The sequence below is a fragment of the Mesoplodon densirostris genome, chromosome 11 (genome assembly GCF_025265405.1).
Source record: "Mesoplodon densirostris isolate mMesDen1 chromosome 11, mMesDen1 primary haplotype, whole genome shotgun sequence".
In the NCBI taxonomy this organism is placed as follows: domain Eukaryota; kingdom Metazoa; phylum Chordata; class Mammalia; order Artiodactyla; family Ziphiidae; genus Mesoplodon; species Mesoplodon densirostris.
The window spans coordinates 49,755,890-49,781,706 of record NC_082671.1 but is presented as its reverse complement, the minus strand read 5'-3'; the positions used below and the strand labels follow the sequence as shown (position 1 = coordinate 49,781,706).

General features: G+C 46.2%; 2 protein-coding genes across 4 annotated transcripts in view; both read right to left on the bottom strand.

The window, feature by feature from the left end:
* Nucleotides 1-23,334, bottom strand: part of NCKAP5L (NCK associated protein 5 like) — a 48,525-nt gene extending 25,191 nt beyond the window's left edge. Inside the window, exon 1 of one of the 3 annotated variants that reach the window (XM_060111893.1) lies at nt 23,316-23,334. The gene's annotated coding sequence lies outside the window, so the exon portion shown is untranslated. Of the gene's footprint in view, nt 1-5,297; nt 5,387-23,315 lie in introns of those variants that run through there. The other 2 variants (XM_060111900.1, XM_060111895.1) reach the window with 2 other exon arrangements.
* BCDIN3D (BCDIN3 domain containing RNA methyltransferase) lies at nt 17,356-23,733 on the bottom strand. Its single transcript, XM_060111903.1, is given in 3 exon segments — nt 17,356-20,059; nt 23,316-23,612; nt 23,614-23,733. Coding segments are annotated over 3 exon segments (1,062 nt in total). The 3' UTR covers nt 17,356-19,414.
* Between the last annotated feature and the right edge of the window lie 2,084 nt (nt 23,734-25,817).

The following is a 25,817-nucleotide window of genomic DNA, read 5'->3' as shown; positions in this document are numbered from 1 at the left end:
AGCCACCGCAATAAGAAGCCCGTGCACTGCAATGAAGAGTGGCCCCCAGTCGCTGCAACTAGAGAAAGCCCGTGTGCAGCAACGAAGACCCAACGCAGCCAAAAAAATTAAATAAATAAATCTCAAAAAAAAAAAAAAAAAAAGTTAGTCAGGGCTACTTCCATCTGGATAAGAGCTGGGTTCATTCTTACTCCTGGGAAGGGGGTAAGGTCTGGCCAAGGGCAGAGGCAGAGGTGGGAGCTTGGGCAAGGGGAAGGTTTGGGACAGGTAGGGGTAAGGTAGGGTAAAGGACTCCTGAAGTGCCTGGGGCTTCCGCGGGCAGGTTCTGGGGGTGTCTCAACAGATCCTCACACAAAAGGGCCAATTACAGCCCTCACATCAAGCCAGCTGGGAGTGAAATGAATCAGCCCCTGGAACAGCAGCTGCTGAGAACCCCAGGGCTATACCCCAGGAATTCCAGGGCCTCTCACATTCCCCTCCAGGAAAGACCTCATCATTCTCCTACCCAGAGGGTCTTCAGGGAGGGACAATTTCAAGCCCTGCATTATAGTGAGAACTGCAGACCATCACCCCAAGCAGCACTCACCACTCAAGTCTTGCAGGCAACAGCATGAGCAGCAGAATGAAGCGTCTCTCCTTCTAAAACACCTATACTTTTTTTTTTTTTTTTTAAAGCTTAGCGAGTCCTGGAGAACTCCCAGAGCTTAAGGACCAGCATAAGGTTCAGGAAGCTGTGCCCGACTGGGCTCTTCTCAGCAGCTGCTGGATTTTTAGAAATCAGGAAGAACAGCAATGATAATTCACCTTAATAACAACCTGGCCTCCTCAGGCCTCTTTCATCTGTGTGACTCCCAGAGTAGGGAAAACATTAATTATCAAGCAGGTGCCACACCCCAGTGATGATGTCTTATTAATCCATCAGCACAGACTGGGAAACTGAGGCCCAGGGAGAAAGATCTGGCTCACGTGGAGCTAAGGATATAGGTGCCGAGGGCCACCGGGCAGTGAGGAACTAGAGTTGCTAGCTCCATATCTGTCGTGCTTTGGGAAGGTGCTGAAGACAAGGGCACTTCTTTCAGAGTCAGCCAGACTTGGGTTTGGGGTGAAGGTGAGGAAGACCCCAAATATGTGCCCCAAGCCCCCTCCCCAGGCTGCCAGGGCCTGGTGGAAGCCTTGGCAGGGAGTCCAGGGTTCTGATCTTGAGCCAAAACACGACTCTTCCAAAGCACTCTAAAGCAGGCCAACAGCTGCTTTGAGCATCTCCGCCATCTCTGCAACATGCACAGGCACTACAGGCTAAGTGAGGGCTCAGCTCTCCAAATAGCCCCATGTGACAGGCGCAGTCCATGAACTGGGAGCAGGAGGCACCTGGCAGCCAGGTGGGTAGATCAGATCAAAATCATGTCAAGTGGGGAGACTGCTTCTTTGGGACCCAAGCCCATCTCGGCAGCCCCCACCCACCTTTGGCACTGACCTTAAAATAATGAGATCTTTTCTACAGCAAGGCCTGCCTAGTCGGTCACTGCTTTAGAAACTGGCAGAGGAGGCTCAGCTGGTCTGTGCCTCCTCCAGGAGAGGAGGGGAGGGTGATCACAGAAGACCAAAGATCTTTCCCCGCTGTGGCCGTGGAGGGAAGCAGCACACGCTTGAATGTGGATGAAGTGTAAAGATGGAGGCACTGCTCATGCAGATCCATCTGCAGCCTACTACGTGCTTGGTACTGTGAGAGATGCTGGGAACAGACACGATCTCAGCTCTGGGGAACCATAAGTGCCAAGCCAGGGAGCAACCAAAGACCTTGTCTTCCAACCCTCCAGGGTAGGGCCTGGGGAAAAATATTAAGGGTGTTATTCTAAGGGATTTGAAGTTGTTTTTCTTCAGCATGTTAAAAGAGCTGACCAGAGCCCATGGGGGACCCTGAGATAACACTCTGACCCCTAATGGCTTAGCTCTCCACAATATCAGGTTCAAGAACTGCCCTCTCTGCCTTAAATCTGGCCAGGCCCCCTCATGCACAAGAAATTAAGGCAGAATGGTACAACGTAAAACACTAGACCAGAGTCAGGAGCCCTGCCTCTGACGCTCATCATTGTACAAATCGCATCCCCCTCTAGACTTCAGTGTACTCCAAACCTTTTTTTTCAGTTTCCCCATTTTTAACATGAGGGCATTGGACTAGACTGTCTCTAGGATTCCTTCCAGCCTGTGACTCTATGTTGTTTTGACGTAGTGGCAGATCCCAGATTGATTTACATAAATTTGCACGTTCAATCAGAAATTCCAAACTCCAAGTACAGAAAATCCAATCAGTCCATTAGTGCAGCCAGACTGGGGCTGGAGGAGTCTGCCAGGTTTGGGTGAGGACTGTCAAAGCAGACAGTGGTAGTGGTGGTGAATTAGGGGAGGAGCCGGAGAAGCAGGGGCAGAAGCGGCATTTGTTCTGAGAGACGTGCTTCTGGTAACCCAAGGCTGATGGGGCCAGGGACCCCTCTTTCGCTATCAGGCAAGAGTCCTTTCTCCTCCTGCTTCTAACGGGGCCTCTGGCTGGCTGGCCTCAGAGCCACACCCCAAGAGGAAACGGCAGCCTCTGCCTAGCAACAGCCACATCCTTCACTCTGACAGGGACTCCACTGTTAACCACTTTCTGGGAAACTGACCTTCCTGGGAGCTTCCATTCTCCATCCCAGGGGTTTCTAGCAGTGAGGAAGGTTTCCTTGGGGTCTAACCTAAATACCTCCTGCTGTAGCTTCACTCTCATGGCAGCAGGGCCCAGGGAAGGGGGCTCCTGGGGAGCTAGCAGAGGGAAAAGCAACGCAGGAGAATGTGCTCCACATCCAACCGATCCCACGGCCTTTTTAACCACCACCTCTCCTTTGACATCTCCCTCAGCACCTGGGAGACCGAGGATGAAAACAAACAAGGAGAACGTGAAGGCCTTTGGTTCTTGGGCTAGAGAGCAAGTCCCAACCCGGAGAGTCTGACTCCTGAGAAAGCTCTACCCCACCAGGAGGGAAGGAGTCTGGGAAAGGTGGGGTTGCGGCAGCCTCTCCCTGCTGCTGCCTGGCTGGCGTGGCAGGGTCTGGGAGGCTGGCTGGGCGAGGGCAGCAGGGAAGATTCCTTACGCCCCTTGCCTGGGAGCTGGGGGTGTGAGTACAGAGGTGAGGTGAGTAGGGCCAACGGGTGGGATGGGCAACAGCAGCGGGGCTCTCCTTGTCCTCTTCCCATAACAGGGTAGATAAGTGTGCTGCACTCCCTGGCCCAGATCCTAAAACAAGTCCCAACAGCTGAGATGCAAACTGTCTCCTGGGAATCTGCTTCCCCTGCTGGCCCTTGGCTGCCTCCTCCTCTCTCAAACCCTCCCCAAAGGCACAGCTCAAAGACTGGCCTGCCAGGATATCTCACCAGAGTCCTTGATGGGTGGGCCAAACCCCAGCCAGCAGGAGTTCATACTCCAAGGCACCAGGGGTGAGCAGCACAGTGGCTATTCTTAGGCAGGATAAGGGAGTCTGCGCCCCTCCACCCAAGGTTCTACTCCTAAGCAACTTACCTCTTCAAACTTAGCCACCCTGCTGGAGGACCTTACTCCCCTCCAATTTCACTCATCAGTGGAACCACACAATGTCAAAAAGTGGAAAGGAATAGTAGAGTTTTCTAATCCAACTGCTGAATTTTACAGATGGTGGAAAAGAGCACCAGGGAGGCAAACTCCCTTGGCTAAGGTCACACAGCAACCTATGAAGAGCAGGGACCAGAGCTTCTGACTCCCAGTCCACAGTGATAACAGCTTGGTCCTCATACACACTGGTTTCCGCTTGCCTATTGTCGAAGGGCCTTTTTCCCTGCAGCCCAGGCCATCTGCCTCTCCAGGTTCTCACTCTCTTCCAAAGGCCTGAGCTGGAGAGAGAGGCTGGAGGGCTCACACCACCTCATGCACAGACCATAGACTGAAAACAAAGTTGAACCAAGTGCAGATATCTTCCTAGACTGGGATGCAAGTGTTTCTCTGAGGTAAGAAACCCACTAACCCCACGTTGTTCTTAGAAAGACAGGAACCCAATAAATATGAGAAGTGAACTTTGTGTCTCCTTTCTTGAAAGACAAGGAGTCTCTGAGTCAGCTGGCATATCTTGCAAGAGAGGGTCTGCAACAAGGCAACTGGGCTAGGTTCACTTTCCCCAAAGTACTGCCCACAGAACCATTAGACACTGACCCTTAGCTACTGTGCTCCAGGACCACACCTGTCCCAGGCATTTGTTTCCACCACTATCTCTGGCAGACAACTGTGCTTAAGCAGGAGGACCTGTGGGGGAGGGAGAGCAGTGGTAGGGAGGGCAAAGAAGCGCTGCCTTTACAGCCAGACAACCGGGCAGCCTAAGACCCCTGGCTACTCAGGAAGGAGACATTTAAGAAGTAGCAGCTGGACAGGCTGGTGGATAGCGCTGAGACACCTGGAAAACCAGGCCTGTGGGAGGTAAGGGTCCTCCGTGCCCTTGGGGCAGTGCCAGGGCTGGAGAGACCACGGGGGCTGGGGTTCAGACAGCCGCTTTCCTAGTCGGCCTAGGCCAGTGGAGTGTCGGGCACAGATAAATTCTCTGCATTCTTCTGGCACCGCAGCCAGGACCCAGAGAGCCTTTCCTGCAAGAGCTGTCCTGGCTTCACTCCCTGCCCAGCCCTTCTCCCTTCCTCAGCCTCTCTTTAGTGTTCAGCCCGCCCGGCTACCCTTCTCCTTCCCGCAGTCCCTCAGAGCCACTGAAGGGTCGTTCCGGGAGACCCCGATCTCTCCGCCTCCCCCCACCTCTCCCACACCCTACCGCCCCAGGCCACAGAGACAGCAAGGAGTGCGAAGAGAAGCCCGAGGCTCGTCTCCGCGCCTGCGCTTTGGGGAGAGCCTCCCCCGCGCAACAACCCGGCACCGCTAAGCGGCACCCGTACGATGGGATGCGGGTGGGGTGGGGTGCGCAGCTGGGGCAAGGTCAGTGCTTTCAAAGGGGGCGGTAGACCGGCCCCCGGAACATCGCCCTCTCCGGAAAGTTTCCCTTCCGGGGCCACGGAGTGTGCGCGAGGATGGCGCGAGGGGCGGGAGGGGGTGGGGTGGGGGTGGACAGAGTCGCGGCTGGACCCCTCGGCGTGAGTGAGGCGGGAGGGAGGGGAGGCCAGCGAGGTCCGGCAGGAAGCCGCGCCGCCCTCTCCGACCCAAGGCTGCCACGAGAGCCTTACCCTCCATATCTCTCACCCCCAGCCCGGGCACAGACCCCCCACTCGCCGCCCTTTAAATCGCAAGTGGGCCCAGAACTCACCGAAATCAGGTGTTGAGCTGGGCCAGGGCAGGCCGGATCCGCCAGGTCCATGGCCGCGGCTCGGGGGAGGGGGGCAGAGAAAAAGGGGGGTGCTGGGGCCGCCTCTTGATGTCAAGGCTTTAAAGGGGCCAGTGAGCCCCGCCCCTCGCTCAGACCCCGCCTCCCCCTCCCGCGCAGCCAATCCACGTTCACCCTGGATACGCGCCCCTCCCAGCCCCCTCCAGATGTTCCCAGGACGAGAGCTAGGTCCGCCCGGCCCGAGTGCGCCGCTTCCGCCCTGGAGGAAAGGACCTCCCCTCCCCCCTATAGCGAAACAGACTTCCCAGACCTGGCCGGGTCGGGCCTGGTAAACCTCCCCAGTGCCGGGGTAGGAGAAGCCGGGCTGGGCCGAGCGGGGGTGGAATGGGGGGCAACTATAGCAGAGAAAACTAAGTAGGTGCACGCGGACCCGTGGGCATGCGCGTCTGCTTCTGTAGGGCTGGGCGTGCACGTGTGTATGTGATTGTGAGCGTCGGTGTTTGTAATTTGCCTTCCTGCATACGTGTGGGGTGTAAATCTAAGGGAAGAGGCTTGAGTGACTGCTTGGCCTTAAATGCTCCCATCTCCCTTTTCTTCCTCCCAGATCGGGTCCTTCCAGCAATATGGAAACCTGGGCGCTGGGAACAGGCTCTGCGCCTCTCAGAGCAGTGCTGGCCTTTTCCTCACTGGTTAAGGAAGAGGGGAGGCTGACCAGAAAAAGGATACAATCTTGCTCTCCGCCACTTGCTGTCTCAGTGGGGGAGAGTTCCTTCCTTGCTGAACTAACTGCGTGCTTCAAGGAGGAAAAGCAAACAGCCCACCTAGGCCCCAGCAGGGCCTCAGAGCTCCCTTCGATATTCTCATTGGTCCTTGGTTAAACAATTATTTGCCCTTGTCTGGATACCATATAATTTTCACAATCTGCCCCTTAGTGCAGGTTCTGAAGGGGGTTCTGCAGAGAAATACAAAGGGATCCGTAGCCACAGGCTCTGCGCATTTTATTAAAATTGCTTCTATTGCGGGTATACACAGGATGTATTAAAGCACCATATTATCCAATAAATGAACATAAAAGCTCAGGGAACATAGAGTGCTCAAATTGGCTAGAATTGACCAAGAGTGCCTCTCTGAAGGAGGCTCCTTAATTTAAAATGGGATTTGAAGGGCAGAGAGAACTTGAATAGGATCCAGGTGAAGTAAGGACACAAGGAGATTCACGTAGGAAAGAGCAAATTATCTGCATGGGACAGTGAGCAGATAATGTTGGTAGGGTGGGAAGTGGGAGAAGTTTAATGGAGGAAGTTTTGTATGGAGGAGATCAGAATAAGGATATGGATTTGACAGGCCAGGTGATTTTAAAAAGTCATTTTGGATTCGTGAGTATAGAGGTAGCTTGATGAAGAGTGCCTGAGGATAGTGATTATTGGAGCCTAGAAGATGTCGTGGAGGTTACTCCCACCAGCTCTCTCACCTTTGCTTTAAAACAATTTTTAAAATTGATTTATCCTTAACATACAAGAGAATGCACAGATCTTGGGTGTTTTGTTTGGTGAATTTCAACAATAATATATACACTTATGTAACCCCCCCAAACAAGATACCGAAACATCACCCCAAAGAATTCCTTCATTCCCTGTATAGTCAATTACCCTGCACCTACCAACACCCACCCCCTGCAACTTCCTGGATCTTATCACCATGGTTTTGTCTGTTCTTGAATTTCACATAAGTGGAATCATACAGTATGTACTCTTTTGTGTCTATATTCTTTAGCTTAGTAACGTTTTTGAGATTCAGCCATGTGTAGTCTATTCTTTTATATTGCTGAGTAATAGTCCATTGTATGAATATATTGTAATTTGTTTATCCATTCTCCAATTGATGGATATTTGGGTGTCTCCAGTTTGGGGCTATCATGAATAAGGCTGCTGTAAGTATTCTTGTGCAAATCTTTTTGTGAATGTGTTTTCATTTTGAGAAAGCTCACCTTCTTTCTTTTCTTTTTTTTTTTTTTTTTTTCTGTGGTACGCAGGCCTCTCACTGTTGTGGCCTCTCCCGTTGCGGAGCACAGGCTCTGGACGCGCAGGCTCAGCGGCCATGGCTCACGGGCCCAGCCGCTCCGCGGCGTATGGGATCCTCCCGGACCGGGGCACGAACCCATGTCCCCTGCATCGGCAGGCAGACTCTCAACCACTGCGCCACCAGGGAAGCCCCTCACCTTATTTCTTGATTATAGCTAGTGGCATCTTTGGAATCCTGCAGCACTGATTAATTCTATTCATTCAATCATCTAACATTTACTGAATAGGAATCCATGTCCCAGTCCTGGGTTTACAACAAAAATTAGACATGATCGTTTCCTCCAAGGGCTTAAAAGTCCAGTAAAAGTCCACTAATCTGTTGCATTCCAAAACCATGGGGTAGAAAAACCTAAAGAGTCTGCCAGGCATTTCTAACTATTTTTGGATGTTTCCAAATAAATAAATTTTGGGAAGCAAACAAACCATGTAGATTATTTTTTACTTTACATTCAGATGTTCGCCCCTGTTTAATAAACACAGCTGGAACATCTGCACTTGTCAAAACAAGTACCTATTCTCCTTAATTTAAAGGCTCTTGCACACTTGAAAGTTTAGACATTAAGATTTGGGCAGATTCTCTATGCTTCACAGACCTTTATCTTCACTGACAGGAGGTGAAAGAAGTATAGCTACCATTGCTCCATGTTTCTGTCTTTGATGAGGCCCAACACACTTTAATTACCACACTTAGTGGTATTGTTCACTTATTAAAAATTGCACTGAAGTTCCAATGTTGGTTTTCCACCTTGTTATATACCACTAATCATAAATTGTTCTTTACTTGAGTTATCTATGTTACAAACCAAGCTAGGCCTTTTAGGTCTCTGGTTGCTGCAAGCTGTTGGTAACAAACCAGTTTGGTGGCATGGTCTAACGGTGCAGATAGTGCTGATGAATGACTGGTAGATGGCGTCTCAGAGAACCATGCCCTCACTGCTCACATCAGTACTTTGAATGGGGTCCTCTGCTTCAATACTATGTGTTCCTTCATTCAGTGTTGGAGCATCTTCATTCCTCAGTTTGGCATTGTAGCCATTTGGCTACTGTGTTACATTGGTTGATGAACTGACCCCAGTTTAGAATTCCTGACATCAGGAGATGGTCGGGTTGGTAACTGACCTCTCAAAAGATTTTAATAATCTGACTATTCTCCAGGTTGCATTGACTCTGAGGGCATTCTCTTTTTTTTTTTTGGCCGCACCATGCAGCATGTGGGATCTTAGTTCCCCAACTAGGGAGTCTTAACCACTGAACCACCAGGGAAGTCCCCTGAGTGCATTCTTGATGTCTTTCCTGCTCACTAAGAGGAAGAAAGGAGCCGGCAAGAGGCTATTATTTGGTCCATTTGCTGAATAGGAATAGATCTTTGCTAGTGCTGCTTACTTCTACATAGGACAACATGTTCCTTGGGTTCTGACACTGCTTACTCCTACATAGGACAACATGTTCCTTGGGTTCTGACAGCATTGCCAGTATGTGCCTTGAAACCTCATACTTGGTACAGATATGATGGATCTGCTTAGGTCCTTGAACCCCTTTCTCCTCATTTTCATTATTCGAAAATTCTTACTGAGTCTTTACTGTATCCCAGTCACTGTGCATATAGTATTAGCTACCTAATAAAGAATTCATGTGGGGTATGATAAGCAATAAGATTGAAAAGATAAGTAGTGGGATGATCATACTTTATCCTAAAAGCAATGCAGAGCCTTTGAATGGTATTAAGCAAGGGGTGTCATGATTAGAACTGCATTTTTAAAAGATCGCTGTGGTTGCAGTGTGGAGAACAGATTAAGAGAGAGCAAGATTGAAGTCAGGGAGACCAGACAGAAAGTTTTTGTAGTAATTGGGAAAAATGAGAAACGATGTACTCTGGACTAGGAAAATGATAGTGATGATGGAGAGGAGATGACTTCAAGAAATAAATAGTATTAAAGTCAGGAGGTCTTGGGATTGGAAGTGGAGGGAAGCAGAGTGCTAAGCCAAGACCTCTGGGCCAATCACTGAAATATCAAACACCTGAAGAAGAGCAGGTTTGGGAGATGATATACTCTCTTCCAAACATGTTGACAGTGAAATGCCTGGGAGACGTCCAAGTGGAAATGTCTATCCAAGAGGTCAGAGCTTCCCAACTGTTGTGCCTCAGGAAGAGGTTACAGATGTGCTGCATGTTGATCTTCTCAACCCTCAGAGCAGCACAAGCTCCCTCCCAACAGACAGCAGTCTCAGTAAGGTGGACTGCCACGAAAACACCATCATTTTCTGTGCATGCCATGATGTGGGAAATGTTGGGAAGTACTAATATATGATGATGTTGGATAAATAATTCTGAAGCTCAGAAGAGATATCTGGACTAAGACATTTGTGAGTCATCAGAACATCAGATCATAGGTGGTAACTAAAGCCAGGGAGTACGGGACTTCCCTGTTGGCACAGTGGTTATGAATCCGCCTGCCAGTGCAGGGGACACGGGTTCGAGCCCTCATCTGGGAAGATCTCACGTGCTGTGAAGCAACTAAGCCCGTGCACCACAACTACTGAGCCTGAGCTCTAGAGCCCCCAAGCCACAATTACTGAAGCCTATGCACCTAGAGTCCGTGCTCTGCAACAAGAGAAGCCACCGCAAGAAGCCCGCGCACCGCAAGGAAGACCCAATGCAGCCAAAAAAAAAAAAAAAGAGAGATTAAACAAATTTTCAGGTGTTATCTGCCATTATCATTTTCTGTGAATGTCTTTTTCTAATAGATTGTTGTATTATAGATGGTTGTATTATAATGAAATTTGCCCTTTGTCACATATATTGCCAAGTGTTCCTAGTTGGGAGTTTGTCATGTGAGTTTATTGGAATTTTTTTTCCCCTTTGCCTTAGGTAGTCAAATTTATTGATCTTTTTTCTTTATGGCTTTTGTTTTTTTTGTGTGTACTCCACAAATTGATGTACTCCAATTTTTTAAATTACCTTTTTTCTCTAGTATGCTTACGGTTTTCTTTTTACTTTAAATATTCCATCCAGCAGAGACATGGATGGACCTAGGGACTGTCATACAGAGTGAAGTAAGTCAGAAAGAGAAAAACAAATACCGTATAATATCACTTATATGTGGAATCTAGAAAAATGATACAGATGAACTTATTTGCAAAGCAGAAATCAAGACACAGATGTAGAGAATGGACATAGGGCTTACTGATGGGGGGAAAGGGGTGGGATGAACTGGGAAATTGGGATTGACATATATACACTACTATATATAAAATAGATAACTGGACTTCCCTGGTGGTCCAGTGGGTAAGACTCCGCACTCCCAGTGCAGGGGTCCTGGGGTTCAATCCCTGGTCGGGGAACTAGATCCTGCATGCCGCAACTAAGAGTTTGCATGCCGCAACTAAGACCTGGCGCAGCCTATACAAATAAATATTTTTTAAAAAAAGCACAAATGCCTTAACGGGAAGGGTTTCTCTTTAAAATAAATAAATAAATAAAATAGATAATAAATGAGAACCTAACTGTATAGCACAGGGAACTCTACTCAGTGCTCTGTGGTGACCTAAATGGGGAGGAAATCCAAAAAAGAGGGGATATATGTATATGTATAGCCGACTCACTTTGCTGTATAGCGGAAACTAACACAACACTGTAAAGCAACTATACTCTAATAAAAATTAATTTTAAAATATTTTAAAATAATAAATATTCCATCCAGAATCTATTTAAATGGAAAAGACCACTGTTATTTCTCACTGCTGCTCAGAATGACATCTCCATTCTAGACCAGCCAGTCCTTTCTGTTTTCAATGGACAAAACACACATTCCTGTGTACCTTTGCAGAGAGGGTCCTCTCTACATGGCTCATAGGGCATGCTCCTGTCCCTCTTGTTATCATTGCAGAAGCTATACAGCTGTCCGTTGGAAGCCATAGGCAATTGGTTCCAAGACCCCAATTGATACTAAAATCCATGGATGCTCAAGTTCCTCATATAAAATGTACTATTTGCATATAACCTATGCACATCCTCCCTTATACTTTAAATCATCTCTAGATTACATATAATAACTAATATAATGTAAGTGCTACATAAATAGTTGTAAGTACAATGTAAATGCTATGCCGGAGGTGCACAACAAATTCAAGTTTTGCTTTTTGGAACTTTCTGGAATTTTTTTCCCCAAATATTTTTGATCCATGGTTGGTTAAATCTGTGGATGCAGAACCTGCAGATATGACTTTCAGGGACAGCTCAAATCCCATACGCTCCAGAAATTCTTCCATGCCCATTGTAGTCCACAAAGATTTTTTCTTTTCTGAAGCTCACATGATCGCATGCTACCATGTATGAGCCTCTCCTTTTCTCCTCACCTTTAACATAGTTGCTAAAAGAATCAAATCTAACCTTTAGAAGTCCCGGTTTGTTTAATTGATTTTTCTTTACCCTCCACAGCAGATAAAAGCATGCTGGGCATATGGAAGGAACTTGATAAATTACTTTTTGATTTGCCATAAATGTGTAGCATTAGCCACATGTGGCTAATAAGCATCTGAAATGTGGCTAGTCCAGACTGAGATGAGCTGTAAGTATAAAATACACACTAGATTTTGAAGATGGTATTAAAAAATACATCTCATTAATAATTTTTATATTGACTGCATGTTGAGATGCTAATTTTTTAATATCTATATATTTAAAGTATATCCAGGATCATTCTTCATTCTTGTCCCTCAGTAAGTCTCTTGTCATGTTTGGTGTTGGTTCCTAAATTAGGCTGTTTTGAGGATAGATAAAGATGATCTTTTCTTGAAGCCAAAGATAGTCTTACCATCTCCAAGGGCTCTCCCAGGCCATTACACAATCATTACCTTCTTGGTACCGAGACCTCATCGTTATAAGCACTATTTACACATCTTTTTTGAAACTAACAGCTACAGACTTCAAATACAACAGTTCCTCCCAACACGTCAGGTAACTGCTCAGCCAATAGAAATGTTGGAGGGAAGAGGTCAGGTTCAGATGCTGAAGGATCTCCCGAAGCTTTTACTGATCAAAGATTCCTCAGTTACCCATGTAGATGGAGCCCAGCCTATTCCTTTGGTCACTGTGGCTGTTTTCTGCCATCAGGAGTTATTTGGGACTGCTGCTGCTTGGCTTGTAGCCTAGTCTCATTGTAGTCAGAGTCCCTGTGTTAGTTTCCTGTTCCTGCTGTAACAAATCATCACAAACTTAGTGGTATAAAACAGCACAAATTTATTCTCTTACAGATCAGAAGTCTAAAATCAAGGTATTGGCAGGGCTGCATTCCTTCTGGAGGCTTCTGGAGAGAATCCATTTCCTTGCCTTTTCTATTTTTTTCTTTTTTTTTTGCAGTACGCGGGCATCTCACTGCTGTGGCCTCTCCCGTTGCAGAGCACAGGCTCTGGACGCGCAGGCCCAGCGGCCGTGGCTCACGGGCCCGGCCGCTCCGCGGCACGTGGGATCCTCCCGGACTGGGGCACGAACCCGCGTCCCCTGCGTCGGCAGGCGGACTCCCAACCACTGCGCCACCAGGAAAGCCCCTCCTTGCCTTTTCTAACTGCATTTCTTGGCTTGTAGCCCTTCCTTACATTTCTCCAACCTCTTGCTTCTGTCATGACATCTACTGTGGTCAAATCTCCCTTTGCCTTCCTCTTATAAGGACACTTGTGATTACATTTAGGGCCAACCCTGATAATCCAGATTAATCTCTTGATCTCAAAATCCTTAACCCTTAATCAAGATCCTTAATCTACACAACTGTACACATCTACAAAGTCCGTTTTGCTATCTAAGGTAGCGTTCACAGGTTCCAGGGATTAGGATGTGGACATTTTGGAGGACCAGTATTCAGCCTACCACAGAACCATATATATTTCTTGGCACTGCCTTGGTGAAGGGAGAGAGTACCAGCAGGGTCACAAGGTTTCAAAGTGTTCTTAAATTAAGATCTACAGAGAAGTAGGGAAATTCACGTCTATAATCACTGTTATCACTCTGCGACCATCATAAACTTCATTTCCATTAGCAACGATCACTCTCTCCCTCCCAGCACTGCTTCCTTTAAAATGCTCTGTAGGCTGAAGTTGAACTACTTATTAGTCCCTCATCTTAAAAAACAAATTATTTGAAATAGTGAGATGCATGTTTTCTACAGAGATGAGATGTTTTTCTCATGTCTTTGATCTAACAGGCATGGTTGTGGTCTGTAGCATGCTTAGAATGTAACAGCAATTTAACAATCCATATTCTGCAAATTACCATCATATCCTTTAGCACATTTGGGCATAAGAAAAGGAAGGTCTTGTTATTTCAGTTGTACAGATGAGTAAACTGAGGCTCAGAAGGTTAAATGAATTGAATAGGGCGGTCATACAATGAGTTACTGGCAGATCCTGATTCCAAACCTGATGTTCTTTTCACTGCTCTGTTCCCAGGCCAAACTCAATCCCAGAAGGCTGAGGAGGATCTAACTGACCTTGGGATCTTAATACATCCTAGAGCTGGCCTTGAAATCCCTACCTCCTGAGCATGAAACCCACTTTTTTGAAGTCCTACCCAGAAGTCAAAGCTAGGGGCAGGGCTTCCCTGGTGGCACAGTGGTTGAGAGTCCGCCTGCCGATGCAGGGGACACGGGTTCGTGCCCTGGTCTGGGAGGATCCCACATGCCGCGGAGCGGCTGCGCCCATGAGCCATGGCCGCTGAGCCTGCGCGTCCGGAGCCTGTGCTCCGCAATGGGAGAGGCCACAACAGTGAGAGGCCCACGTACAGCAAAAAAAAAAAAAAGCTAGGGGCAGATTGGGAATTCAGGGGAAGTCAGGGTTGCTGGCAAGTCAAGGGTACAGTAAGAGGGTAGTTAGGACTTATGGAGACGTAAGAGTGTCTACGTTTGCTGTCTGTGCCTATTTAACTGGTAGGCAGCAGCAGGGGTGCTACTAGGTACTCAGCCTAGAATTACGCCTGATTTCTGCGAGGGGAATTCTAAGAACATCAGGGATAGCTAAGAGTGGCCTGGCTGGGTCTCTTATTCCCAGGTCTGAACACATAATTTGAGGAAGCACAGTAACTCCAAAGCCCATGCTCTTTTACACTGGCTCTCTGGAGTCTCTTCTCAGTCTTGATTTCCATGAAATTTCAAGGCATAGTAGCCAAGGCCCAGTCTCTGCAGCCACACTGCCTAGGTAAGCCCAGCTCTGCCACTTACAAGGTATGTGACCTTGGGAGAGTCACCTAACCTGTGTGTGCTTCAGTTCCAACATCTGCAAAATGAGGATGATAATAGTATCTACCCCATAGGGTTAAGGATTCTAAAAGTTATGTCGTCTGGCACACGGTGCTATATTATTATCTTTTTCTGTTTTCTTTTTTTCCAGTTTCTAACCAGACCTCTTTTTTTTTCTTTTTAATAAATTTATTTATTTATTTATTTATTTTTGGCTGCATTGGGTCTTCGTTGTTGCGCACAGGCTTTCTCTAGTTGTGGCGAGCGGAGGCTACTCTTTGTTGTGGTGCGCAGGCTTCTCAGTGCAGTGGCTTCTCTTGTGGAGCACGGGCTCTAGGCACATGGGCTTCAGTAGTTGTGGCACGGGGGCTCAGTAGTTGTGGCTCACGGGCTCTAGAGTGCAGGCTCAGTAGTTGTGGCACAAGGGCTTAGTTGCTCCACAACATGTGGGATCTTACTGGACCAGGGCTTGAACCCTTGTCCCTTGCATTGACAAGCAGATTCTTAACCACTGTGCCCAGTATCCTGGGCAGTCTTTTACCCAATCATAGATCTCCCTTTTCTTCTCAGTACTTGAATTCGGGTGCATTTCTTTTTTGTTCACTCATATATTCATTCAACAAGTAATTCTCAGCTGCCAGCCATGTGTCAGACATTGAGCTAGGCTTAGGTATACAAAAATAAGTTGGGCTTGAGGAGCTCAGTCTCCTGGTGGTAGGGAAGAGGCACAGAAACAATTATAATATGATGAGGTAAACACTGTGATAGAAGCCTCTATGCAAAGTCCTCACTAGAATATAGTAACAAATGCAAACTGCTATAGGAGTTGGGGAAGATTTTTGAGAAAATGTAACATCTGAGCCATTTTTAGGACAAACAGTTGAACCACATTGCAAAGTGGGAGAGTTGGGGGAGAGAGAAGGGAAGCCGGAGTTTGTGCTAAGAAGTTCAGTGTGGCTGATGAGTAGAGGAAAGGCATGAAGACTAGCACTGTCCTATACAACTTTCTGCAACAATGGACATTTTCTATATCTGTGCTGTCCAATAAGGTAGTCACTAGTCACATAGGGCTACTGAACACCTGAAATGTGGCTAGTAGGACTGAGGAGCTGAATTTTAAATTTTATTTCATTTTCCTTAATTTAAATTTAAATAGCAAGCGGCTACCTTATTGAACAATATTGGTTTAGGCACTGGATAAAGGACAGGACTCCAGGCACTAGGAAACCACTGAAGGTTTTTAAGCATAATACTAGCATAGCTAGATATCTGAGAAAGGGAACACTAGCAGCAAGACAGGATGGATTGGAGGGTAGAGGACTTAACATAGAAACCTTTGGTAGGCATCAGCCACGTGGATGAAATAAGTGGAACTTACATGTTGTTGATAGAATTCACTGGACTTTGTGACTATTTCAATGTGGGAAGTATAAATGAGGAGAATTAACTGAAGTTTGTAGCTTGAGCAATGGGTGGATGCCAACAATTGAGATAGGATTAGGTTTGGAATGAGGGTAATGAGTTTGCTTTTGGGATATGTTGAATTTGAGGTGCCAAAGAACTATCTAGGGGAATATGACTACAAAACGGGAAAAATATTAATCTGGAATTGTGAAGGTGGGGCTTATAACTATTGGGGGTTATTAGCATATAGGTAGTTGTTAAAGGTATGGGAGTGGAGGAACTCATCCCAGGAAAAAAATGTAGAAGAGGACTGGATGGACCCCAAGGAACCCTAAGCATCAAAGTGTGGTCTGTTTCGACTTGCATCATAATCATATGGCATGCCTGTTAAAAAGATTCCTCATTGTGAATGTATTTAATGCCACAGAATATACACTTAAAAACAGTTAAAACTGTACATTTTATGTTACATATATTTTTCCACAATAAAAATTGCAAAAAACCCAAATCAAACCAAACCAGAATCCTAAGCCCCATTTCTGACCTGAATCAGTTTCTAGAGATGAATCCAGGACTCCCCAGGTAATGCTTATGCAAATTAAAATGTGAACCAATTGCTTAAGGTGTAGAGAGAAACTAAGAGACTGGAAGAGAATCATGGCAGAGAATGGCAGAGAACCAAAGGGAGCGTGATTCAATAAGGAAGGAGTCAATAGTGTTGAATGGTTTCATGGCCCAGGAGGAAGACTGAAAAGAGGCCTCAAAATATGGCATTCAGGTGGCCATTGATGAATGGGAGATGAGGGAGCAGAGGCGGTGGCATGTATTCTTTCAAGGGCTTTGCTCATGTATGGTGGTGAAGAGATGGAGATTGCATAAGGCTGAGAGGGAGACAGGACACAGGAAAAGTTGGTGGTTTTGAAGGTGAGAGAGAACTCAGCATGTTGGTAGGTGGACAGGAAGGTTCAATGAGGCCAAGGAGACACCAAGGGGATCCTTAATAAAATACAATTTGGGAGAGGTAGTAGAGGTTGGGATCTGGAACTTAGGCCAAGGTTATTTGGGTAAAAGCTCACTGGGTAAGTTTAGAAGTGAAAACAAGGGAAGATGAAGGGGTTCAAGGCTGAGGGCAAGAAAAGACTTCCTGGGGCTTCCCTGGTGGCTCAGTGGTTGAGAATCCCCCTGCCAATGCAGGGGACACGGGTTCGAGCCCTGGTCCTGGAAGATCCCACATGCCGCGGAGCGACTGGGCCCGTGCGCCACAACTACTGAGTCCGTGAGCTTAGAGCCCGTGCTCCGCAGCGAGAAGCCACTGCAATGAGAAGTCCATGCACCGCAATGAAGACCCAACGCAGCCAAAAAAATAAATAAAATAAAATAAATTAATTTAAAAAAGAAAAGACTTCCTGACACAGTAAACAAAAATGGCACTAGTTGGTGGTTAGGTCACCTGCTTAGATTAATGGAGCAGGAATAGAGTCAAGAGCCTGCCTGCAGAAGGGTAAAAGTCTGGAAGAGTCACTAGGATAAAAGTGATCAGGAGCAGCAATATAAAAAGACTGAGAAGTAGTATTAGAGTCTAATTGAGACTGGAAATGGCACCAACCATACAATTATCCTGAACAAAATAGAAAAATTGGTTTTCCTAAATGAAGGTTTTGGTTCCATCCTCCTATTATTTAGGAACTGCTCTGGCTTCTGCTCTCTCTGCATAAAGTTCAAATTCCTTAGTAGGAACTTTTACTAACTTCAAGAAGTCCAACCCTCTAATTGGTGGTTCAGACTTTCCTGTTCCCTGTTCCTCCTTCTATAACATCGACTCAGAAAATAATAGGATCTTAGAGATTGTGAAGCTCATCAATCCAATCTCCCTTCTTAGCTAGGTATGTTTTGTTTTTCCATCTTCTCTCCACCAAATCTTCTCTATCTTCCACATTCCCTTGAAGTGGACTCATGGGTGTTTTAAAAATCAACACCTGCCAGACATCAGTGACACCTATCCCACAGCACTGATGCTGTAGCCATCCAATTGTAGGCTGCATTTTGTGTAGGCTTCTCTGCACGTATTCCCACCCCCATACTGGTGTATGCCCCCCACCTCCATACTGGTGTGCTTTGACAGAGGACACTGACAAAAAAAGTCCTGAATTAACTTACTCGCTGGCATGTTTTCTGTTTTGAGCTTGGGTGAGGTTCTTTTTCTTGAGTTGAAACCTCCATGGGTAGAGTGGTTAAAGGCAGAAATTTCTTTTCTACTCCAGATTCACAGGGCATTCTCAACCATACTCAAGTCACTTTTATTATATATAAAATATAATTGTATATATTCTATACAATCCCACTTCATTCATTTCATTTGTACCGATTGGATTTTGAGTTCATAATTTCATCTTTTTTTTTTTTTTTTTTTTGCGGTACGTGGGCCTCTCACTGTTGTGGCCTCTCTCGTTGCGGAGCACGGGCTCCAGATGCGCAGGCTCAGCGGCCATGGCTCACGGGCCCAGCCGCTCCGCGGCATGTGGGATCTTCCCGGACCGGGGCACGAACCCACGTCCCCTAGCATCGGCAGGCGGACTCTCAACCACTGCGCCACCAGGGAAGCCCCATAATTTCATCTTTTAAACATCTTTTAAATGCTAGTCGATGCATCTTGCTTAGTACTGTATCTTAACTGCTGTGCTCAGCCTGGGCATGTTGGAAACTTGACCTGCTCTGGAAAGATGTTCTTCCTACCAAAGCTTCTCCTTTAGCCAGGCCAATGACTTTTCATTCCAGATTGTACTGTGAGGTTTTGTCTCATAGACAGGATGAGTTAGTCTAGAAGAAGCCTGAAGAAGGCAGATCAGATTTAAGGAGCCCAGGGAGGGACATTCTAAGGCTAACCTGGTCTAAGTCTTCCTAAATAACCACCAAAAGCAGCCCTTTGCATATCCCAGAACCAGGATCACTTCCTCTAGGTCATTCCAGATAGGACAGATCATTGCCCCACAGGTATATTCTCCTCAGGGATCATCCCCCAAAATGAGGAAGATGCTGACTCTTTTAATTGCATGTCCTGGACATTTAAAAAGCTTCTGCCAAGGATTTTTTTTTTTTTTTTTTTTTTTTGCGGTATGCGGGCCTCTCACTGTTGTGGCCTCTCCCATTGCGGACGCGCAGGCTCAGTGGCCACGGCTCACGGGCCCAGCCGCTCCGCGGCATGTGGGATCCTCCCAGACCGGGGCACGAACCCGTGTCCCCTGCATCTGCAGGCGGACTCTCAACCACTGCGCCACCAGGGAAGCCCATCTGCCAAGTTTTAAAGCTGCCTAACTACCAGGAGTTAAGGAGAATGAACTTAATTCTTTGTATAAAAACCCCTTTCAATATCTCTATCCTCCCTCCCATCTCATTGCCTCCAGAATCTTATTCTGTTCCTTTCTTTCCCTTCTTCTATCAGTGATTCAGGGATCGGATGAGTCTCTGTGGCTTGTTTTGCCCTGAAGAGCAGAAGGCTTCGGTCCCAACTGGTGTTGCCGAAGCAGCATACTAATTCCATGCCATGGTCCTGGGTCAAGATCTGCACGATCTGATTAGCCATATCACCTCGGATAGCTAGGGAGCGGAAGTGGTCAAAATCATGGAGGCCCAGCTTCCGGAGACGCCTTGCAGCTGCCCGATAACACTTCCAGGGCTGTGGTTCCACAAGGAGGTAGCAGCACAGGGAAGAAAGGTGGGCCAGGAACTCCCAAAGGCCTTGGTCCCCATGGTTCAGATGAATCCACATGGTTATTGACATGCAGAAGCCAATATCAAAAACTGAGCGTCCAAACTGGCTTAAAAAAGAGCTCAAGAGAACTTTCCGCGTCCTGTGATTCATGAAGTCCAGGGTGATAAAGGTCAAGCCATCAGGAAAAGGGCATTCTTTTTCAGCTCGTTCCACCAGGACTGGATCTATGTCGCAGCAGAGGAGATGGAGTTCTCTTGAGGCATCTGAGCAGGTCTCCCCATCATGTAGGGAAAGGAAATGTTTGTATAGAGCCACACTCAGATCCTAGAGGAATCCAAAAGAGCTTTGTCATTGCAGCTCTCAACCAGTGAATGGAAGAGAAACCTATATCTCTTATCCTCCCATTGAGACTGCCACTTACTCCTGGCATTATAGGATGTAAGGTTGTTAAACTATAGCCTAAGCAGGCTGCCCCCCAAAAGTTTTCCACAAAGCAGGCTCTCGGCGCCCTCCAGGAGTCTCAGGCTGTAATGCATCATCTCCATACTTTCCTGACACTGATGGGTTGTGTGGTTGAAAGTTACAGCCCAATGGATGCAGCAAAGGAGTCCAGAGCAGTATTTTCCAGCTTAAGTAATACGCTGGTAAGCTCACTATCTTTTTCTTTTTTTGAGTATCTCAGACCCCAGGGAGGAGGAAAAGATTTCAGGAGCATAACCAGTGCTCCTTGACAGGAAGGTGAGGAACAGAGCAAGGACCATCTTATAAAAATCTACTTCTCAGACCTGTGGTTGGGAAAGTCTGCATTCCAAAGTCTTCATTCAGCCTTCACTCTACAGCTTCAATTTTGCTACATGTGTTATGTTTCACTGCCCCCTTCTGAGACTTATTCTGCTTTTGCATCCATTACCTGCTGACCTCCTTCTAGCCAAATCCAATGATTTGTGATTTTCACCATCTTAGCACCTTTTTGACTCTTAAACAAGTCATTATTTCCTTTCTCTAACTTTGACTTCTACAACCATTATAACTAACTCAAATTCATGTTCTAATCTGTTCTTTTAAGGCATTTTTATATTCACTACCTCATTTGCTCTGTGCAACAATCCTGTGAGGAAAATATTTATGTCCTTTGTGCAGGTGAAGAAAGTGTGGCTGGAAACAATCCAGATGTCCAATAATAGTAGCATGGATTAAGATGGAATACCAGATAGCAATTAAAAATGAAGGAATTCAGCTCAGTGCAGCAACATGGATGACTCACACAAATACATAATGCTGAGTAAAAAAGCAAGACAAAAGAAAATACATGGCAAGCTTCCATTTATATGAAGTTAGAAAATGGACAAAATTAAACTACACTGTTTATGGATACAAAAATAGCAAGCTATAAAGAAAAGCAAGGAAACAATAATAGTAAAAGTTGGGCTCTCTGGGTGGAGATGGGCGTTTATGAGCAGGGAAAGGCATATGGGAGACTTCTCGGGGCGCTGACAATGTTTTATTCTTGATATAGACAGTAGTCATAAAGATGTCTGCTTTATAATAATTCATAAAGTGTGAATTTATGTTTTGTGCACTTTTCTCTATGTGTGGCATAGTTCACAAAAACCCTGTATTTTAAAAATTATGGTTCAGAGGCTAGTGACTTGTCCAATGTCACATGGTTACTACATGGCAGGATTTAGGCAACATTAAGTTCTTTCCTCCATACCAGGCTTCTCATACTTCAGTAGGCTTACACATCACCTAGGGATCTTATTAAAATAAAGATGTTGATTTAGTAGATCTGGGTTGGGGGTGGAGATTCTGTATTTCTAATAAACTTCCAAGTCATGCTGATGCTGTAGTTCAAGGACCACATTTTGAGTAGGAAGATTATGCTGCTTAAAAATTTCTCCCCATCTTTCCATTTATTTCTCTGCCGTCTTCCCCCTCCTATCTGATCTTGGGTGTGCCCCATGTTTGACCAGTCATTTCATCACATCAGTCCCTCCTCTACCACATCTCTTAATCCTCTCCATCCTCAATTCCCCAATCCTAGAGACCCCTGGAAGCTTAAAAAAGAAAACACAGACTCAAGGGCTCAATCCCCAAGATCCTGATTCAGTAGGTCTAGAGTAGGGCCTAGGAGTTTCTAAAATCTAAAACTCTAAAAACAAAGCACCCCCCCAAGTTATCGCACATCTATATTATGAAGCTGCTAAAAAAGACTGTAGTGACATGGGTGATCTCCAAATTATTAAATGAAAAGCAAGGTGCAAAAGAGTGTGCTATTATTTGTAAGGTGTATACTCAAGAAATTATAAGCAGCAGTTGCCATTGTGTACGAGAAGAGGATTTATGGTCAGGAGTAGAGACTTGCTTTTTACTATATGCCCCTTTGTATTTTGAATTTTTTTTGGGGGGGTCTTATCAAGTGCAAGCATCTTTTCTTAAGTGCAAAATAAAAAACTCCCTAAATGTACAGCCAGGTTTGGGAACCACTGCCCTAGTTAACTGCAACTATGTCCTGGCCCCTAAGGTACACGTATACTACTTTCAACTTTAAAATCTCCTGTAGTTTCCTAATGCCTTTCATGAAATCCCAAGTCTTAAACCCAGTCTCTTTTCCCCTTTGATCTGCTATATCATCACAGTAGAGAAATGTTTGCAAGGGACAGCCAGACACCCACCCATCTGCTCATTCCAGCTTTTTAGCCTGTGTCCAAATGTCTCCCTCCCATTTACCAGCCGTGTGCCTACAGCCCTCAACCCTCTACCAAATTCTCTTCTGCCTAAGGCCAGAAACACGATAAAATTCTCCTCATCCCCTCCCACTCCTGGTCTGGAATGGAGTGAGGGTACTAACTTTTTGAAGCATTTGTAATCATAGGGTCAGAATGCCTGCTCCTCTAGGATATCCTAGTGGCTACAAATAGGTGTCAGAGAGACATTTCGCTATTTTGCTTGTGGTTTGACTATAATCATTCTTACGCCTAAAAATACTTTGCGGTAAGAAAATGTGGCAATGCCTTCCTCCCGCAGGATGTTTTATTTTTCCTTCTCGATCTTCTTCACTGTACTCGGCCAACTGATTGCTTTTAAAATAAATATCCACTTGGCTCCAGGGTCCATTCTGCACCGTTTCACACTAATCTTAATTCCAGGCATGATTCTGTCACCCTTGGCTCCCAGTAAACCAATCCCAACCCCACGCTCCCAAACTTGGGTCTCGGGAAGTCCCCTCTCCCCCAGCCAGGTCGCCAGCCACGCTGGACAGGAGGCAAGCGCTGGAAGCCCAGGCACAGTGGCCCTTCCCACCCGGCGTTCTGCCAGGGGGCCGCAAGCGCGGAGGCGGGGACGCAGGAATTCGGGACGTAATTGAAAACGATTCCTCCCCAAGATTCCTAAAAGAGATAATGCTGGGACCCTAGAGATGAGGTAGCGGCAGCAGCACGGGGTCGAACACTACGCCTTTAAACTCAGTTTGGGAAAGTTGTGAGGGGTCTGGTGCCACGCCCAGGCCGGAACCCCAGTGGATGTGAAGGCTGCCAACCTCTCGGCTCGACCGACGTCCGATCCCTCCCCCGTCACTCACCCCGGAGTTACACCCCACGTCGAGCCCCAGGATCGGCCTTGTCTCGGGACTCTGAGGGAAGAGCCGGCGAAGCAGCTCTGGAGGCAGGAGGCGGAGCCGTTGCTCTGGAGGGTGGAAGCGGGAATAATGAGGGAAATTTCCGAATGGGGCGGCCCCGGGTTCCAGAACTCGCGGTTCTTCTTCCGCCGCGGTCTCTTCAACGCCCCCGGTGGCTTGCTTCATGGACACCGCCATTAGTCTCAGTCTGGCCTCGGGGTCCCCTCGGAACCGGAAGTCGGGAACCTGCAGGCTCGGCGAGCCGCGGTCCGGGCTTCAGCGCGCCTGCGCTGCATGGCAAAGGCGAGTGACTATAAAGGCGGCCTACCCTGAGCCAGCGCAGAAGCTTGGGGTTTGCGCTGGCGTGTGGAACCATCGCCATAACCTGGGAGGTGGTTAGTAATATTATCCCGTTTTTCTGGTGAAACAAGCTCAGAGAGGTTGAGTGACTTGCTCAAGCTGACATAGTTTCAACTTGGGCTACCCAGAACAAGGAATTTGTTGGGACTTGGAAGTCACTTTTGGTCCACCTTCCTTCCTTTACAAATGCATGTGAGATCCAGAGAGTAGGAATGACTTGTCCAGGGTCACACGCGAATCTGTGACGCTGGAACTTCACCCGGTTCATCCTGTGATGCCAGGAACTATGGGTCACTCGAGGTGCCAGAAGACCCAGATGGCCCTGCCTGCCACATGGGTCAGGTGGACAGGGGCAACTGTAGACTGTGAGCTCTTGAGAGACAAGGACTATGCCTTACGAGCCGGTACTTAAAGAGTGCTTACCAGGCGCTAGACACCTTTCTAAGCCCTTTACATGTATTTATTTAATTCTCACACTAACCCTGTGAGGAAAGAACGGTAACTAATATCCCTTTTATATAGATGAGGACACTGGGGCACAGTGAAGTTAGTAACTTGCCCAAGGTGTTGCAGTTAGAAAGGATAGTATCAGGATTTGACCCAGGCACTTTGGCTCCAGAGGATGTACTTGCAACCATTATGTTATTCTCAGCCTGAATCCCTTATACCTGCCATAATGCCTGACCCAAGGATGCTTAATAAGTATATGCTGAATGAAAACTCAATATCTACAAATGGTATTGAGAAAACTGGATATTCATATGCAAAAGAATGAAAGTAGACCCTTACACAAAAATCAACTCAAAATGGATTAAATGTAAGACCTGAAACTGTATATCTCCTAGAAAAAAAACCATAGGGGAAAGGCTTCAAGACTGATCTTGGCAATGATTTCATGGATGTGATGCCAAAAGCACAGACAACAAAAGCAAAAATAGACAAGTGGGACTACATCAAACTAAAAAGCTTCTACATAGCAACAGAAACCACTGACAGTAAAAAGGCAACCTATGGAATGGGAGAAAATATTTGCAAGCCATTTATCTGATAAGGGATTAATTTCCAAAATATATAAGGAACTCCTACAAATCAAAAGCACAAAAACCAATAACTTGATTTTTTTTTAATGGGCAAAGGACTTGAATAGACAGTTTTCCAAAGGAAGACGTACAAATGACCAACAGGTATATGAAAAGATGTTCAGTGTCACTAATCATCAGGGAAATGCAAATCAAAACCACAATGAGATATCATCTCACACCTGTTAGGGTGGCTATTATGAAAACAAAAACAACAGACAAGAGGTATTGAAAAGGATGTGGAGAAAGTGGAACGCTGTGCGTTGTTGGTGGAAATGTTAAATGGTGCAGCCTCTATGACAAACAGTATGGATGTTCCTCAAAAAATTAAAAATAGAACTACTACATGATCCAGCAATCCCATTTCTGGGTATTTATCCAAAAGAATTGAAATCAGGATCTCGGAGAGATATTAGTGCTCACATGTTCATTGTGACACTGTTCACAATAGTCAACACGTGGAAATGACTTAAATGTCCATCTGCAGATGAATAGATAAAAGAAATGTGGTATATACATACAGTAGAATATTATTCATCTTAAAAAAGAAGGAAACCCTACCATATGTGACAAAATGGATGAACCTTGAGGACATTATGCTAAGTGAAATAAGCCAGTTACAGAAGGACAATTACTGCATGATTCCACTTATATAAGGTATCTAAAATAGTCAAACTCACAGAAGCAAAGACTAGAATGGTAGTTACCAGTGGCTGGGGTGAGGGGAAGGGGGACTTACTAGTCAACTGGTATAAAGTTTCAGTTATGCAAGATGAATACATTCTAGAGATCTGCTGTACAACATTGTGTCTATAGATAACAGTACTGTACTGTACACTTAAAAACTGGTTAAGAGGGTAGAGCTCATGTTAAGTATTCTTGTTGCAATGAAATAAAGTTAAAAAAAAACCCCAAACTCCATACAGGATGCAAGTAGGCAACTAAAGCCAGGTCTGATTTGGGAAAACTGAAAAGGAAGAAAGAAGAGAACTGAATTGAAAGAGACCTGGTGGAATGGAACTAGGCA